General features: G+C 43.6%; 1 protein-coding gene across 1 annotated transcript in view; it reads right to left on the bottom strand.

Moving 5' to 3' along the window:
• LOC126108839 (uncharacterized) overlaps window positions 1–16,468 on the bottom strand; it is a 220,226-nt gene that overhangs the window by 45,956 nt on the left and 157,802 nt on the right. The window contains exon 10 of the mRNA XM_049914202.1: window positions 8,573–8,665. Coding sequence (XP_049770159.1) covers window positions 8,573–8,665 — 93 coding nt within the window. The remainder of the gene's footprint in view (window positions 1–8,572; window positions 8,666–16,468) is intronic.

The following is a 16,468-nucleotide window of genomic DNA, read 5'->3' as shown; positions in this document are numbered from 1 at the left end:
CAGATTCCTCCTGAAGTTGTGGGAAAAGCCACTTCTGCAACAATTTGAGACAGCTCATTCCAGTCACTGTGTTTTACTTCAAAAGGAAGGGACCGTACTATTTTCCGTGAGAAATGGCACAAAAATGTTCGCTTTGAGAGTGTCTCCTTCAAGGTCAATAATACGTTCACGTCATGTCGTTTTACTTTACCGCTAACAGTGATGTAATCGACGAAGATGCGAGTACATTAAGTACACTGACAGTGTAAGTTCAAGAGTCAGCTCTGGTGGTGTGCTCAGACAACCTGATGTTTACAGCAACCACTTGAGTAAAGCAGAAAAATCCTGATTTGACACAAATCTTCACGAGTCACAACACTTTTATTACAACAGATTTCTGCATTGTTAGTCATTCCTCACTGGTATCACTTCATACTATTGTAACTTGATAGATTTTTTCACCCCATTACCTACACTCGTTTCCTATCAGTAAAACTGTTATCGTGAAGGTCTGTCGATGAGTGAAATGACAAAGAAATACTATGTTTCAGCGTAAGACTGTTTAGCTCGTACAAAAACAGTGTGCAGATTTATGTCCAACATGTTGAAAAATTGTGTTCATCTCAAAAATGAAGCCGTAAAGCTATCCACATGCTGTACGACCCTCAGGGGACAGTGCGGCTGAAACTTTCGCAGAGGGCAATTGGCCACGACTGCAGAGTAGCACTGCTCACTCCACAACATAATGGATTATTTCTGCAAACTCTTCAGAAGTCTATGCCACTGATGCACCAACAGTAGGGTGAAACCTGAGCCAACATAATCCCACGAAATCTGGACCCTGTGTCTACTCTCAATAACGGCAAGTCGGCTGTACACTGTCGAGTTTGCCTCACTAAATATATACATTAAAACCTCCGAGCCGTGGCGGGGTTGCCGGCATCGCCTTTCGATTTCCTGACGCCACTAGCTCGATCTGTCATTTCGTGTCCCTCTGGATCGAGGCCAGTAAGATCTCCGTTTGAGGTGGTCGACGTGGGACGAGGTGAGTCGTGGCGTGGAGTTGGGGAGCGATAGCAGAGCGTGGTTTCGATCCGCGGCCTCCGGGTTACGGGCCCGGCACGCTTCCACACCGGAACACACCCTGTCCCCTGTCGACAACCTCGAGCGGAGGTCTTGGTGGCCTCACGACAGGGGGACACCACACGACAGATCCAGCTAGTGGTGCCAGGAATTTGACATCCGACGCCAGCAAACCCGCCACAGCTCAACCACGTTATAACGTCCCTGAATTTTACGTTTTCCCGCTTGTTTGTTGGTACCGACAGGAGTCCGGTTTTCTGAATTCAATCCTTTCCTATCATTAATCATTCCACATACCAACAATCCCAGCATTTTAAGTTTCCTTTAACATTACGAAAACCTTTAACATAATTTTTTATACAGATTCCCACCGAAAGTTAGCCTCGGAATAAAGCACAAAACGAGGACTGTACACAAAGTTATCGATCCCGTAACGTAGTGTTAATGTGGAAAGCGAGATTTTCATTGACAGCATGTTGGATCACAGCCAAGTATATTACACACTTGCAGTGTTCGGAAGTGTAGGAAAGTATGCCGAGTCACAGCCTTAACGATAATCCCGATCGGGGGTGGTAACTAACTGGAATCTTCTTTCTCCTCACTGTGTTGTATTACAAGAGCTTTAATTTAATTTCACAGCCATTCATTTTTTTTAAATACTACTTTTGAAGATGACCATCTATAAAATGGACTTTCATGAATCGCCATTACTTCTGCACAAAATACATTAGTCCGTACTAGGCCCGCATTAATAGGTTCTGATGTAAACATTCCTCCTCGAGATGCTCTGTAACATGACGACATTTTCGAACCTCTCTCTCACCCAGGGTATTCCTGAACAGAGTGACCTCCTCCTCAACAACAAGCTGTAGGTTTCACACCTATTCTCTGTTTATGAAGACTGCCAACTGAAGTGTGTTAACCAATATTGTGTTATTAGAGCTAATTGCCATTAAAAAGAAACAAAAATAGTTAATTTTTTCAGATTTTTTAAATCTACAAAATTTAAACTATTTTAATTATACACACATCAAAAGAAGTTTTGCATCATCCCAGTTCCCAGAACTCGGGAAGATAGACGTTGACTGTGGATATTGTATCACAGACACAGTTCCTTGGACTGTTCAGAGATGTCACTAAACCTGCCCACAGATGTAAACAACCGTGCACGAGCAGCACCTATTTGACAGAGGGAGTCCGACAGCCGATCAGTTCCAGTCATTCCACCAGGAAGGAGGTACACGGCTCGTGTTGTCTGTAGTTCAACCGCGCCTAGACGGTCAATACCGTTGTTCGATCACGTCTGCTTTGTTACTTTGTGCCAGGAAGGGCTCTCAACAAGGTAAGTTAACCAAAGCGATATTGTTTTGACATGGAAGAGGTACAAGAGAGACAAGAACTGTCGATGACATGCCTCGTTCAGGCCGCCGAAAGGCTACTACTGCAATGGATGACAGCTACCTACGGATTCTGGCTCAGAGGAATCCTGACAGCAACGCCACCGTGTTGAGTTACGCTTTTCGTGCAGCCACAGGACGTCGTGTTACGACAAACTGTGTGCAATAGGCTGCACAATGCGCAACTTCACTCCTGACGTCCGTGGCAAGGTCCATCTTTGCAACCACGACGCCACACAGCACGGCACAGCACAGATGGACCCAACAACATGCCAAATGGACCACTCAGGATTGGCATCACGTTCTGCTCATTGATGAGTGTCACATATACCTTCAACCAGACAATCGTCGCAGATGTGTGTGGGAGCAACCCGGTCAGGCTGAATGCCTTAGACACTCTGTCCAGCGAGTGCAGGAAGGTGGAGGTTCCCTGCTGCTTTGGAGTGGCATTACGTGGGGCTGACGTACTCCGCTGGTGGTCACGGAAGGCGCCGTAGCGGCTGTACAATACGCGAGTGCCATCATCCAACCGATAGTGCAGCCATATCGGCAGCATATTGGCGAGGCATTCGTCTTTGAGGACAAAAATTCGCGTCCCTGTCCTGCACATCTTGTGAGTGACTTCCTTCAGGATAACAACACCGCTCGACAAGAGTGGCCAACATGTTCTCCAGACACGAATCCTATCGAACAAGGCTGGGATAGATTGAAAAGGGCTGTTTATGGACGACGTGACCCACCAACCACTCTGACGGATCAACGTCAAATTGTCATTGAGGAATGGAATAATCTGGACCAACAGTGCCTTGATGAACTTGTGGATAGTGAGCCACGACGAATACAGGCATGCATCAATATAAGAGGACGTGCTACTGGGTATTAGAGGTACCGGTGTGTACAGCAGTCTGGACCACCAGCTCTGAAGGTCTCTCTGTACGATGGTACAACATGCAATGTGTGGTTTTCATGAGCAATAAAATGGGTGGAAATGATGTTTATGGTGATCTCTATTCCAATTTTCTGTACAGGTTCCAGAACACTCTGAACCAAGGTGGGCAAAAAAATTTTTGATGTGTGTATATTGTGAACAATACGAAGAGAATGACAGTACGAGTAATTTATTAATTTTTGCTTGTTGTGTTTCCTATGATTTCCTGTCTTTTAAACTTTTTTTGGAACAGTCTGCTGCAAAGTATGAAAAGGGGTTGTTACTGTATCTGTTGGCTTTCTTTTGAATACTGCTACATCTGCTGTACACATCGCAATATGGAAGTTGGCACTAGAGTGTAAATAGTCAATCTCTTGTCACTAAGTAGCACGTCACAGAGTAAGGATAGAAGAGTGAAACAAAAGACAGTGCCCTCTAGCAGCTGTGCTTCTCGTCCAGGACACACTGACATTGTGTCAAGACAAGCCATAAACAGTTTAGATTAGAGGTTGTAAGGGATCTGGGATCCCACGAGCACATATACTAGTACCCGACACCCAGGTCGATAGCAGACAGGAGTCGATTGTAGAGCGCTGCAGGAGGCAGTGAGACAAGTGTCAAGTGAGCGGCAGTAAGACGGGCAAGAATGCCGGTCGAGCCGAATACGGTGGCAATGGCGAATGTGCCGAGTGAGGAGTAAATTGTAAATTCACCGGAATGTGACAAATGAGCACGTCCCCTTATTGTCGTGGGGTTGACCCTCTTCGATACCGATTCGCGAGTGATATAAAACCAAAAGTGACAAGTGCCGAATTACGTCTTTCACGTCAACCGTGTCGGCCAGCAACAACAACTGTGGATTGCAGTGAGGATTGTTGTGAATGTTAACCGTCATCATTGCGTGTGACGAAGTACTTAAAATCGGCAACCAATAAAAGATATAACCGTAATTAGATGTGTAAGGTGAAGGTAGCAACTGCCTCAGAATTTGTGTGTAAGTGGAAATACATATCAGCTTGTATATCGCAACCTTTGTGGCCTACAATAATAGGAAAACTTTCAATCGTCAACTATTCCGTCTCACAACAGCCGCACTCAGTTGAAATACCCTCGAAACTACAGCAGAAAAACCGATGGCCTTTCATCCATTGAGCACACGGTCATCTATTCGTAGTAATCAACTGTTTGGCGGCTTCGATAAATCACACAAAACCTGATAGATGGCATAATGGGGGTGTTCCAAGGTGCAGGCTCCACAGCACATTATGGCCATATAAGCCCCCCCCCCCTCCCCACCTACAGCTGATAGATAGGAGTGGCAGCTGTGTGATGAATTTAGGGAGAGCCTCTTAATGAGTACACAGGTACAGATATCAGACATTTGGCTTATGACACACTGGCGTATTACAGGCACTGCTAGGATGTTAGCTGTGAGGAGGAGATGAAAGGAAAAGATGGGCAAGCCTCGTCTGTGAACATGGGAACCACTCTTTTAGGCCTCTGCTCTTGTTCTTATGCTCTTGTTCTTATGGAGGTGACAGTCACACAGCACATATGTGTAAAATACCTTTACTGTATTTTTGTGAATACTATGGCGTTGGGGGTTGGGGTTGGGTTGTTTGGGGGAGGAGACCAGACACCTAGGTCATCGGTCTCATCGGATTAGGGAAGGAAGTCAGCCGTGCCCATTCAAAGGAACCATCCCGGCAATTGCCTGGAGCGATTTAGGGAAATCACGGAAAACCTAAATCAGGATGGCCAGACGCGGGATTGAACCGTCATCCTCCCGAATGCAAGTCCAGTGTGCTAACCACTGCGCCACCTAGCTCGGTGTAAATATTATGCTCCAAGCACCATCAGAACGCATTTTTTTCCTCTGTAAAAGTGTATATGCTTTGTGTAGAGCTTTCATTTTAATTTCTCTCCTTTCTTCCATACAATGGGTGGGTTGTCATTTTGAGACTTTCCAGTTTTCTCGGACAGATTTTGGTAACTGTGTCGTCTGTCCTCGTATCGTTACGCGATTTGCCTCTCGGGACTAGTACAGCACGGTAAGAAAGACTTGCAGTGTTTCTTTTCACAGCATTGTTTCACCAGCCACTTCTTTTTCAAAGGGAACACGCCCTGTCTGTTCCCAACTTGCTTTAAACAGATGAATTCTGTCTACGATAACCACTCGCCTCAAAGTTTTTTCGGTGATCGGGAGAGTAGCAACGTAATCACACACTCGGGATCCAAAATGTTATCACCGTCTCCTTAATAGCTCTTTAATAATGATAAGTGAAACCAAAAGCTGTACTGTAATCCAACATCGGTTATTAAAAACGTGCTACCAGTTTCGAGGCCAAAAAGTGTGATCTTCAGGCTCCGAGCGTAATCTGTCGTCGTGACGAAGACCGACAGAATCCTAAAATGGAAACAGTACAACTTATTGAGCACGTTACGCCAGCACATGCAACCGATAGAGTCGAGTGTAGCGGGGCCAAAATCGTCTGAATTCTGTACCTCTGTAGCAGTAACGAGCCCACCAAAGGTCGGACGACAGCTGGGAGTTCCAGTTGTCTGCCCGACGGTGGGCTCGTTACTGCTACAGAGGTACAGAATTCAGACGATTTTGGCCCCGCTACACTCAACTTTGTCGACTGCATACGATGGCGTAACACGCCTAATAACTACAGGCTGGTGGTTTAACGGAATCGGGGCTGGCAAAAAAATAGCATCCCAGATATGTTCCATCCTGTTCAGGTCAAGCAACTTTGGTGGCCAAGACAACGCGAGTTCACTATCACGTTCTTCAAACCACTGTAGCACAGTTCTGGCCACGTAACACGGGCAGTTATTCTGTCTGAGAAGACGTCGAGGGGGAAAGAATGCAGGTGGCATCGATAATGTTCACGCAGAATGAGATTTTCACTCTGCAGCGGAGTGATACGAAACTTCCTGGCCGATTAAAACTGTGTGCCGGACCGAGACTGACTCGGGACCTTTTGCCTTTCGCGGGCAAGTGCTCTACCGTCTGAGCTACCCAAGCACGACTCACGCCCTGTCCTCACAGCTTTACTTCCGCCAGTACCTCGTCTCCTGCCTTCCAAACGTTACAGAAGGTCTCCCGCGAACCTGGTAGAGCACTTCCCCGCGAAAGGCAAAAGGTCCCGAGTTCGAGTCTCGGTCCGGCACACAGTTTTAATCTGCCAGGAAGTTTCAATGTTTATGCAGTTCACAGCTGTAATGATCCACTGCAGTCTAACACTGTGCCCTCTTAGTCTGTGTTTGTGCGTCCGTGCACATTTCAAGCAGCCGTTCACCTCGATAACGGAGTAGCCAGACACTATTATCAACCTGGAGTAATGGAGACCAGATAACACATTTCCATCGATCTGTGGTCCAATCGGTCACTGTGCTGTATCGTCAGATTTGCCAGAGATCTCCAACTACCTCTGACCTCACAGTCTGTGATGGGCATAGACATGTAATACCTTGTTGCCTACTGATTATTTCACTGTCTTTCAGCCGTTTTCTGTCCCTGCTCACAACAGTAGTACACGAACATCCCACCGGCTTTGCCGTTTCTCTGATGATGGTTCCAAGGTGCTGGGTCGTAACAATCTGACCTATATCTTTCCTTTTCATCCTGTCTGGTAAGTCTCCACTAACCCACAGTTCTGAGGGAATTTTCTGAACTCTACTCCTTTTCCTAAACCTCACCGGTCCTTTTCCTTCACCCCTCTTCCTTCCCCTTCAAGCTTTCTATCAGAAGCAGCAGCCACTGGTTCCAAAAGCTTGCAAACTGTAGTACCTTTTACTCGTACGTTCTCCTGCTACCGACTGGTGAGTAGATTTTTCTATCTATCCAGTTACATTACACTGACCTTTATCAAAGTCGCTTAAGTACGTGGAACTCCCCATTGCGAGCCACATCGTCATTAGAACGATTCCCCATTCGTCTCTGCTCTGCTCGCTTGCTTTCCTTACCACATTACGTGATCGCAAAACCCTCAGGCTGCTTTCAGTCTCACAGAGATCTGAGGTCAAAATGTTTTGGCTCAGTGGTGAATTATCTCTGGTTGATTCTGAGGGATAACAGCAAGAGCCAAAGTGTGTGTGTGTGTGTGTGTGTGTGTGTGTGTGTGTGTGTGTGTGTGTGTGTGTGTGCATCCACATCAATGGTGGTGATGAACACACAGTTGAATCTTCAAGTGAGGGTAGGTTCATTGTAAGCACTCTAATTGCTTCTTCCAAGCTGTTATGACAGTCCCTTCAGTGTTGATCTCTGTAGAATGCATCAGGTACTGGATGTACAGCTTCACCCTCTTCCACTCTTTTCACCATTCGACCTTCCCCAAACCACATTTCTATGAACTCTTTAAGGCAATCATCATACAATCACTGCAGGAAGCAAACACATTGCTCAAACTGAGGACATAATTTACTCCTATTTTACAGAGAATTCTTTAAGCAGCATTACAGGTTTTGATAGTAAATATCTGTTTCCACAAAAAGAACCCCATTTCTTAATTGTGTAACAGATTGAAGAGTTTCTGCAACACATGAGAGCAGCTTACGTAAAACACTGACCCCATCTTGAGAGACTGTTCCTCTCTTTTAACAATGAGAAAGCCACTCTGAGGTCGGGTGGCGAGGCTCGTTACTGTCGGGCAGTCCGCTTTGGGCAGATGCTCTAGTGGACTCTCTCGAGCACAACTTTTTTGACTGGGTGCTCCAGTCAATACACGTATCCAATCGGGAATCTTAAAGACTTTAAAAATGAGGATCACCTTGTAGTAGTGACCTTTCTTAGAGGTTGTTCACAAACCTCAGATTCGGTTCAACAGCCACCCAGCCCATTGCAGTGTCGATGTTGCTTCTACAAGCCTGTACTATTTTAGTGTTTAAGAGAAAATTCCACATTCCTCGCTAACACAACATTCCACAGCTCCACACGGTTGCCATTGAAGCACGCCCAAAACTTAAGGTTGTCGAGGTTTAGTGACTCCCGACAGTTCACAGTGCCGGAAGACCGAGTCTTCGAAACGTGTCAGCTGCTGAGCCTGTCCCGTTTAATTGGCACGCTCGTCACTTTAAACTACCCGGGATGCAAGTGTATTATCAGACACTATGCACACAGTAAACATTATCTCTACAACTGCAATTCTACAGGGATTCTGGTACGCATGTGGAAACTTACCTTATTGTCAGTCGCATCTACTTCCAAATCGAAGTCTGGATCTTCTTTAATACAGACACTGCACCCTGAGACTTCTAATGGATCATCAAGAACCTGGAATAATGAAAAACATTGTTAACTGAAGCTACAAGCACACATTCCCTTATAGTATTAGTATTAGACTCGGACTTCAAGGAATGGAAGGAGATATGGAGAAAAAATACAAAGCCCGATTCACTTTTGTAAATGGGAAAATTTTGCATCTTCTATGAGCAGCCAGTTTCTTTGACTAAAACCTTTTTAATGCACTTAAGCCATCCTCAAATGGAATGTGGAAGGCAACTGGATGTAGTGTAACACTGTTTATTTGTGAGAACGATCTACGTTCCACTGAAGATGCTAGTGCTGGTGAAAGACAATTCTGTCTTTTATAAACATTTTATGTAGTGTGAAAAATCTACTGTGGGCACCCCGATCTGATCTGCGCAGATGGTGGATAGACGGTAGCAAAACACAGCAGTGGCGAGGCGCGAAATTGTGAGGACGGCAACACTCGCTGGAAATGGACATTTATTCCTAGACATTGCCCCTTGGAGGTGTCACGAACATCTCAGAAAAGACAGACATACTACAATGTAAAAACTCGAGACAAATGTTGACTGTAAATCTTAGATCTTACACTGAATTCCGTGTGGTCAGGCATACTGAATGATGTATTTGAAGTTATGAGTTGTTAATAATTGGATCTGTCATCACAGCTGATGTAAACTGTTGACAGAATACAGCAGATTATCATTGAAGACATGTTCATCATTCAACAACTGGAAACAGTGACACACATTCTTACCCTGGCTGGAGACAAAGCCGAGATGTTTGCGCAGCTGCGATTCGGAGAATACGGACCGCGAGCAAAATGAAAAGGCGATCATATTTGAAGAGGAACAGTAAAAGGTAACTTAGACCCCGTCAAACTGACAGATCTGCCAATTAGTGTTCCCTACTCGTGGTGTTACTGAAAGTCACCATGCATGCACACACAAAAAGGGGAACACCGTACAGGACATGAATTGGAACATGTGACATTTCACAATGTGACATTTCACAATGTGACATTTGGTGATGTGAATTCTTCACATGCATAAGAAACATATTAATTCTTGTCAGCTTCTGGAAATATGCTACAAAATGTGAATAAAAATGAGATCACAGGCTGATACAAACTGATACCACTTAGGATAAAGAGCCACGTTTGCTAGGCCTTGTATGATAACTTGATTCTAGACACAGTAAGAAGAAGAATCTGTCGGAACAACTCGAGGAAATAATTAAGAAATGGGTCCCAGTGGTTAAAGGTGCTACCATACCATCAAGCGCAGGGGTAGAGGACAAGCATATAAACCTCCACAGCTATTTTACTCGACAAATATCCTTCTGCCTGTCTGTCGATTATATGAAAATGAAAAACTACTAGATGTCAACTTGGAAGCTGTCAAGATAAATAAGTTAGACATACAAATTCCTGTGCCCTTTGTGATATGTGTTGACATAGGACATCTGGTAGCTTTAAGTTTTCAAAACCTAGCCCTTCTGTTCAGTATCCACAGGGACATAAAATTCTAAACCTCCACAATCTTCAATATAGTTTAAAAATGTTGCCAATGATATTTTGTCTGGGAAGACACTCAACATTTCTGAAGCTCTCCCATCAACACGTTTAGCTCTTTTGAATCCCCCGATACCTCCAAAACGTGCTCCAGGGGTTTCTGCAAGCATGCTTAAGACTCATTAATGAAGTTAACACAGCCACCTTCAGAAGAAAAATTAGCATGGTCAGTCCACCAGATCTAGCTGACAAGTGTGTCTGAAGAGTTGTGGTTACAGATAATGTTAGGAGTAGGTTCTTTAAATGGCCTGCACATATAAATAAATATTTGTACCGTCTCTGTACAGCAAAGATAGGTTAGGGAGGTACGATTATATCTAAGCTAACAGAAAAGTGACAGTTAACTTGTCAATTTTTTTATGTAACTCATCTGTCATTCTCACCAAACTGGAGTCGGTCGGTCTTCTGAGCTGATGCGACAAAGACGTGTAATTGAGTTGTCTCAGTACTGTGTTAACTAAAAGTTCTCATATGCAGAAGTCGCAGATTTTCATTCTACTACCGAGCTACGTCGTAATTTCCTTCTCCCAACGCAACAAGGAGTTGCATTTTAAAACTCGTCTCTTCAGAGGAGAAGTCGACAGTCAACTTCCACAGTGCACCATATATAGAATTGCCACAATATTCTTAACACGTACGCATCCGTGCCTGTGCGCATTTCTGGGCAGACAATTTTCAGTGCGGCTTAACGATAATTATTCTATATCCAGAAAATCGAAATTATCTCTCTCCCCGACTATTATATATAAGAAGCTAATGAACACCCTGTCATAGTCACCAGATATAGTGGTTGGAGAGATAGATAATTTGGATTTTCCAGACACGCAGTAATTATCGTTAACCCACACCAAAAATTGGCTGCACAGAAACACACACAGGCATAGATATGTGCACGTTAATAAAGTTGTTGCAGTTCTAAAACATACGATATATATTAATGTTCAGTTTTGGTGCGGCCTGGCAATTTATCTCTTCTCCCCAACGATTTACAACAATGCCGGCGTGGCTGCGTCAAATATTCTCTCTTCGAGTCGACTTCTTCTCTGAAGAGCTGAATTTTAAAATGCGAGTCCTCGTCACATCAGGAGAAGGAAATTAGGGCACAGCTCGGTAGTAGAACGAAAACTTGCGACTTGACATAATACAGGGTGTTTATAAATTAATATCGGGGTTTTAACGCTTTCAGTATTTATTATATTAAACTTACAGTTATAAATGATATGTCGAATGAAAGAGGAACTTAAATAGTTTTACGAAGAACCTTATAAATGTCCAATGTGAGCACCATTTGTCACTCGGCACACGTCGAGTCTATAGCCGAGTTCTTGCCGAACGTCGATAAGTGTGTCTCCAGTGATTGTAGCGACAGCTGCTTCAATCCGGTTTCTCAATTCGGGGAGGTCTGCCGGTAGCGGAGGCACATACACACGATCCTCGACGAAGCCCCAAAGGCAAACACATAGTGTGTGACTGTACACAAAATTTCATGTATGTACAACTACAAACATACCGTGCAAGCCAGCACACAGTGACAGCAGAGGGTTTCCTGTACCAGTGCTATTCTTCCCTTTCATGTCGCACTCACAAACGGAGCGAGGGAGACACAACTTTCTATATGCCTCCCTACGAGCTCCGATTTGTCTCATCTTTGCTGTCCTTACGCGAGACACACAATGCTGGCACTCCAATCATTCTACAGTCAGTTACAACTGCCAGTTCTCTAAACTTTCACAATAATTTTTTGATGACAAGACTTTAGCCTTCGCTCCAGAGATTCTGAGTTCGTGAAACATCCTCTAAATCAGGCTCGTCCAAACTGTGCCCCGGGCGAATTCGTACGTTGTCGCAATGGCCGAGCCGTATCGCTCAGCCGGTCGTGCGGACCTCCCGACCGCCAGCCGCGCCTCTCGACCCGATACAGACATAAGACACGACAATGTGTTTGGATATTTTTCTAGCTGTGGAAAACGTGTTTGAGTCAACGGGTTCAAAATGGGAACGCCTAACCAGAGTAATGACGGATGGAGCCCCTGCACTACGAGGAATACGTACCGGATTCCTGGCTTATGTTACGTCAAAAATGGCTGAAGTTGGCTGTTCCTTATTCGCGGCAGTCTGTTGTCTGATACACCAGGAGGCACTTAGTGCGAAGATTGTCAATGTAAAAAATGTTACGGACACAGTTCTTCGAACGGTCAATTATCTTCGCTCGCACGGACTCGCACGTCTCCAATTTAAAGAATTTCTGGCCGATATCGAAGTGGAATAGCCGGACGTCCCCTACCACGCCGAAGTGAGATGGCCGAGCAGAGGAAAGGTGCTTCGTCAGTTTTTCTCCTCGAGGGGCGAAATAAATACCTTTTTGGAAGTGAAAGGACGTCCAGAAGAATTACTTTGTGATCCTAAGTGGGTAATGAATTTGGCTTTTTTGAGTGACCTTATTGGTCATTTAAATACTTTGAACATTTCACTCCAACACGAAAATCACTCTGTTGCCGATTTAGTGCAGACGATTCAAGCATAAAATTAAAAACCCAACTTATTTTGTGCGGAAAACAGTTGCCCGAGAAGAATTGTAGACACTCTCCTGCACTAGACAGTGTTACAGAAGAAGTGGATTTTTCAGATTATGTTCAAATCATTTTTGAATTACAAGAACAGTTTGAAAACAGATTTTTGGAGGTAAGTGAGCTTCAACCGGCCTTATAAATATTTGTTCGCCCATTTTCCCTTCGGGCAGAGGACGTCTCACAAGTGCTTCAATTAGAGCTGATTGACCTGCAGTGGTATATCCGCCGGAAGAACCGCTTTCTTATGTGTAAAACTTTGGACGACTTTCACAAATGTCTTCCGCAAGAGAAATATCCTCTTTTGCACAAACACACGGCCAAATTTCTCTCGATGTTTGGTTCTACGTATATTTGTGAGCGCTTTTTCTCTTTTTTAAGGCTTGCCAAAACTAAGAACCGTTCATTACTTGGCGATAAAAATTTGACTAATTCTTTGAGGTTAGCGGTCTCTCAGAATATTGTACCAAACCTAGACAAAATCTTTTTCTCGAAAAAGAAAAACGTGTAAAATGTTAATTGTCTTCTTTAACAATGTTGACTGTAAGAATTAAAGAGCTTTATAATCTTCATTCTATTTTTAATAAGTTTTCAAACTTGGTCAGTTAAAATTATTATGTACAAAACAGCAAACTAAGGATCCGATTTCTAAACTCTGAAAAGGGATACAAAAAGCTGTAGCACGAAGTATAACAAAAACTATTTACTTGTAACTACTGACAGTAAGAATAAGACACTGTATGCCTTACATAAAAATATTTCTAAAATAGAATATTTTGTTTACGTTTGATCAGACCGCGGGACAGTCCGGCGCAGAGCAGTGCTGTGCGGTCTCACTCGCTCCGCAGCGCGCTCTCTCTCTCTCTCTCTCTCTCTCTCCCCCCCCCCCCCTCTCTCTCTCTCTCTCTCTCTCTCTCTCTCTCTCTCTCTCGCCCCCCCTCTCTCCCCCCCTCTCTCTCTCCCTCCCCCATGCAGACACTAGCGACACACGGTCACGGACGGGGCACTGAACTACACTGCCTTGCGCCCGCCGGGCGCAATTCTTGGATGAACCTGCTCTAAATACTTGCTTCTTAATCAAAACCCACCAGTAACGAATCTAGCAGCATGCCTCTGAATTATTTTACTTGGCTCCTTTAATCCCACCAGGTTGGGGTCCCCAACACTCCAGCAGTAATCAAGAATAGATTCTACAAGCGTTCTATACACGGTCTCTCATGTACACGAGCTACACTTTCCTGAAACTGTTAAGATATTTAACTGACAGGACTGTGTCAAGCAGCACACCACAAACACAACATTCCAACATTACAGGATAATTTTTCCCACTCATCCACATTAAACTATATTTTGTCATATTTACAGCAAGTCCACATTCATCACACTAAATAAAAATTTTGTCTAAGTTATCCTGTATCGTCCTACAGTCACTCAATAACAACACTTTTCCCAGATTTACATTGTCATCAGGAAACAGTCTCCGACTGTTGCTTATCAGTACAGACTCCTGGACTATGTCTAACAAGAACTAAATTCTAGATCTCTTATAAGTCAATCGTGTGAGGTTATTCATTTACTTCCCTCAAGTAACAGCTGAAGCAGGAAAGTAGTATTATTCAAATAGTTAACATAGCAATTCACTCCCAATGAAAAAATGATCCAATTTGCAGAAACAGCACAGCCCCTCCCCCCCCCCCCCAAAAAAAAAGAGAATGAAAAAAAATCCTACCACAGCACCAAAACACAGTTAACAGTCATTACAGCAATTTTTGAAAATATACAAAAATTATCACTCTCTCTCTCTCTCTCTCCTGCTTAACAAACATTTGGACTCTATGAAGGAGCAACTGGATTCAGAACAGTAACAGTCCTTACTGGGACAGCAAGACTCATGATACGAGCACTGAATAACAAACTAACAATGCTACACTGCCACTATGAACAAAGATATTCACTGCTGCTGAAAGATGACTTACTGCCAAAGAAGATGTAATCTCTCAAACAATTTTTATAGAACGTAGTACTTTCACTCCGTGGAAATGTTGGAACATGCCAGGCAATACGGACCCTACGACTTATCTTAGAAGAAAGACTAAGGAAAGGCAAACCTACGTTTCTAGCATTTGTAGACTTAGAGAAAGCTTTTGACAATGTTTATTGGAATACTCTCTTTCAAATTCTAAAGGTGGCAGGGGTAAAATACAGGGAGCGAAAGGCTATTTACAATTTGTACAGAAACCAGATGGCAGTTATAAGAGTCGAGGGACACGAAAGGGAAGCAGTGGTTGGGAAGGGAGTGAGACAGGGTTGTAGCCTCTCCCTGATGTTATTCAACATGTATACTGAGCAAGCAGTGAAGGAAACAAAAGAAAGGTCGGAGTAGGAATTAAAATCCATGGAGAAGAAATAAAAACGTTGAGGTTCGCCGATGACATTGTAATTCTGTCAGAGACAGCAAAGCACTTGGAAGAGCAGCTGAACGGAATAGACAGTGTCTTGAAAGGAGGATATAAGATGAACATCAACAAAAGCAAAATGAGGATAACTGAATGTAGTCGAATTAAGTCGGGTGATGCTGAGGGAATTAGATTAGCAAATGAGACACTTAAAGTAGTGAAGGAGTTTTGGCAAGGAAAACGTTTCTGAAGAAGAGAAACTTGTTGGCAGCGAGTATAGATTTAAGTGTCAGGAAGTCGTTTCTGAAAGTATTTGTATGGAGTGTAGCCATGTATGGAAGTGAAACGTGGACGAAAAATAGTTTGGACAAGAAGAGAATAGAAGCTTTTGAAATGGTGGTGCTACAGAAGAATGCTGAAGATTAGATGGGTAGATCACATAACTAATGAGGAGGTATTGAATAGAATTGGGGAGAAGAGAAGTTTGTGGCACAACTTGACCAGAAGAAGGGATCGGTTGGTAGGACATGTTCTGAGGCATCGAGGGATCACAAATTTAGCACTGGAGGGCAGCGTAGAGGGTAAAAATCGTAAAGGTAGACCAAGAGATGAATACACTAAGCAGATTCCGAAGGATGTAGGTTGCAGTAGGTACTGGGAGATGAAGAAGCTTGCACAGGATGGAGTAGCATGGAGAGCTGCATCAAACCAGTCTCAGGACTGAAGACCACAACAACAACAACAACAACAACAACAACAGCAACAGCACTTTCACAAATCTGTTTCATTTTCATATACCATACCTTACATCACCTGACCATACATTTTTCTACTGCTCTGTTTTGAAAACCTGTAATTTTAACAAGCCAACAATGTCTAGCTACCATTCATTAATCTCTTTCAAAATTGACTGGTAATACTTCAGCTGCACACCAACGTGTGCTTGATATATTTTTGATACTTCAAACAATGGAAAATACAGGGTGGAATAATGATAGTATTATGAAAAGGCAAGACTGATAATCACCATATAGTCGAATCGTTGAGTCACAGGCAGACACAACGCAAAGACTGCTAAATAAGTAAGCTATCAGCCAAAAAGCCTTCTGAATTAGATAACACACACACACACACACACACACACACACACACACACACACACACAATTATTATTTTCAATTATTCCCTTTTGAGGGAGCGATTGAACTTGAGTAGTCATGATTTCTTCATTCTTCCCAAATTCTATTCATACCTTCACTGTGTTCTCTCTTGCATTCTTCCGACCATCTTT

This window comes from Schistocerca cancellata, chromosome 11 (assembly GCF_023864275.1).
Source record: "Schistocerca cancellata isolate TAMUIC-IGC-003103 chromosome 11, iqSchCanc2.1, whole genome shotgun sequence".
Classification (NCBI taxonomy): domain Eukaryota; kingdom Metazoa; phylum Arthropoda; class Insecta; order Orthoptera; family Acrididae; genus Schistocerca; species Schistocerca cancellata.
The sequence above is the reverse complement of the archived record's forward strand: the minus strand, read 5'-3'. Positions and strand labels throughout refer to the sequence as shown.